Source organism: Danio rerio, chromosome 19 (assembly GCF_049306965.1).
Source record: "Danio rerio strain Tuebingen ecotype United States chromosome 19, GRCz12tu, whole genome shotgun sequence".
NCBI classification, from domain to species: Eukaryota; Metazoa; Chordata; class Actinopteri; order Cypriniformes; family Danionidae; genus Danio; species Danio rerio.
The window spans coordinates 1,212,501-1,215,000 of NC_133194.1; the positions used below are offsets into that span (position 1 = coordinate 1,212,501).

A 2,500-nucleotide genomic window follows, 5' to 3' on the forward strand; every position below is an offset into this window, starting at 1 on the left:
AATACAAATACACACACAAACACACACACACATAAATATACATATACAAATACACACTCACACACACACACACACACACACACACACATAAATATACATATACACACACACACACACATGATGACACTTATTAAATGGCGATCAATAATCGTGTCTCACCGTACGATGTTCCTCATCAGCAGGAAGAAGGCGTTTTTAGCCGACACGCAGAAGTTTTTTCCGTATATGGCGATCTGCAGAGCAGAGAAACAGCGGCGTTATTGACAGTGTGTGTTCATCTGAAGGAGGATTTGAGAAACATGAACATTATGAGCTCATCTACCATGATGTACGCGTTTCTGTTGATGAACTTGATGAATTTTTCCAGACACCAGAAGCAGCATTTCAGGCAACACATGAGGAAGCGTGCGCACGGGTTTTGAGCCGCTGAACACACACACACACACACACACACACACACACACACAGACACACACACATTTGAGGAAAATTCTCAGAAAAATAATTCCAGAAAATTCATTTTGCATGATATTTACATCAAATTCAAGACACGTCCTCAGGAGATGTGTAGCTTTTGACCTATTACTTTTCTGTGTTGCTCCAGGACTCATGTTACATATTTGTTTATGAAATAATAAAATGTTTATTCATTCATTCATTTTCTTGTCGGCTTAGTCCCTTTATTAATCCGGGGTCGCCACAGCGGAATGAACCACCAACTTATCCAGCAAGTTTTTTACGCAGCGAATGCCCTTTCAGCCGCAACCCATCTCTGGGAAACATCCACACACACATAAACACACACACACTCATACACTACGGACAATTTAGCCTACCCAATTCACCTGTACCGCATGTCTTTGGACTGTGGGGGAAACCGGAGCACCCAGAGCAAACCCATGCGAAGGCAGGGAGAACATGCAAACTCCACACAGAAACGCCAACTGAGCCGAGGTTCGAACCAGTGACCTTCTTGCTGTGAGGCAACAGCACTACCTACTGCACCACTGCCTCGCCTATAAAATGTTTAGTGCGGTGCAATTTTTTTAACATTTAACAAGCCCAGAGTGTCTTCTTTCCAGAGACACATGAACTGTGAATGTAGACCAAATCATTCAGCATCTGTTTATGTTTTAGTTTGGGAAGGTCAGTTTTGAGAAAATGCCTCTGACGGTGAGGGAGAGAAGGACACCAATGTAGTCTCAGAAATGATTTTACAGAAATCTCAATTTCTGTCTTCATCAAATTTGAAATATAAACTCGTGAAATACGTGGCTTTCAAGTCATATTTTTTCTAGGACATTACATTAATGTTTTCCCGTGTTTCTATATGGAAAACAAATATTGAACGCAATACTTTTTTTCCTCTCATGACTTCATAATTTATAACTTTTTATATAATTTATAACTTTTTATATTTTTGAACATGTAACTCCTCCTTTTACCACAGTAAAGCTTAAAGTGTCTTCTTTCCAATGATACATAATTTGTGTTTGTAGCTTACTGGAGTCAGGAACTGTTACTATTTAAATTTAGCTAGGTGTACATCTCCAAAATTGAGCGCTGGCAAAACATCAGATTATTGTACATCATTGGCTGCACATATAACGAGAAGTAAACAGATTAAACATAATTGTTTCCCAGTGTAGAGCAGGATTATTATTGGAAGCTAAAAATAAAACATTTAGCTAATATCAGAACTCAACTATAATAAAAAATAAATAAATTGTAAAATAATACAAGCAAAAAACAAACTAAAAACACACACACGATACTTTAATATATTTATAAAGAAAACAGAATAAAAGCAAATATAAAGAAAGAATAACAATAAAACTAAATTACAGAAAATATGAAAATACTAAAAATGTGCAATAAACTTTTATTTAAATCCTCTTAGAAGAGCTTGAGCTGACAGGATTGTTAGAGACTGTCTGACCTTTGAACTTGTGGTCCAGATACTCCAGGATGATCCTGACGATCTGCACGAGCGTGAGAATCAGAGCGCCGAACGCCAGCGAACCCACATGATACCTGACACACACACACACACACACACACACACACACACACACACACACACACACACACACAACATGACTATGTTAGTTTTAATTTAGCGATTCATTTTTTAAAAGCTAATTAATTAATTAATTAAACTAGAAAGTAACTTGCGTTACATTACATACAACTCAAATATTAATATTTAATTTTATTAAAGTAATGCTTTACTGGTTACTTCGATAAAGCAATATTATTATTATTATTATTATTGTTATTATTATTATTATAGTTATTATTATTATTATAGTTATTGTTATTATTATTATTGTTATTATTATTATTATTATTATTATTATTATTATTATTATTATTATTATTGTTGTTATTGTTATTATTATTATTGTTATTATTATTATTATTGTTATTATTATTATTATTATTATTGTTATTGTTATTCATTCATTCATTTTCTTGTCGGCTTAGTCCCTTTATTAAT

The 2,500-nt window shown here is 34.3% G+C and overlaps 1 protein-coding gene across 2 annotated transcripts in view; it reads right to left on the reverse strand.

Annotated features, from left to right (window-relative positions):
- The window catches only part of slc44a4 (solute carrier family 44 member 4), a 32,145-nt gene that overhangs the window by 4,992 nt on the left and 24,653 nt on the right, over nt 1-2,500 (reverse strand). For both annotated transcript variants that reach the window (XM_073930623.1, NM_200413.1), the window contains 3 exon segments: nt 1,940-2,034; nt 323-426; nt 160-233 (listed from right to left, as the gene is read on the reverse strand). In XM_073930623.1, coding sequence (XP_073786724.1) covers nt 160-233; nt 323-426; nt 1,940-2,034 — 273 coding nt within the window.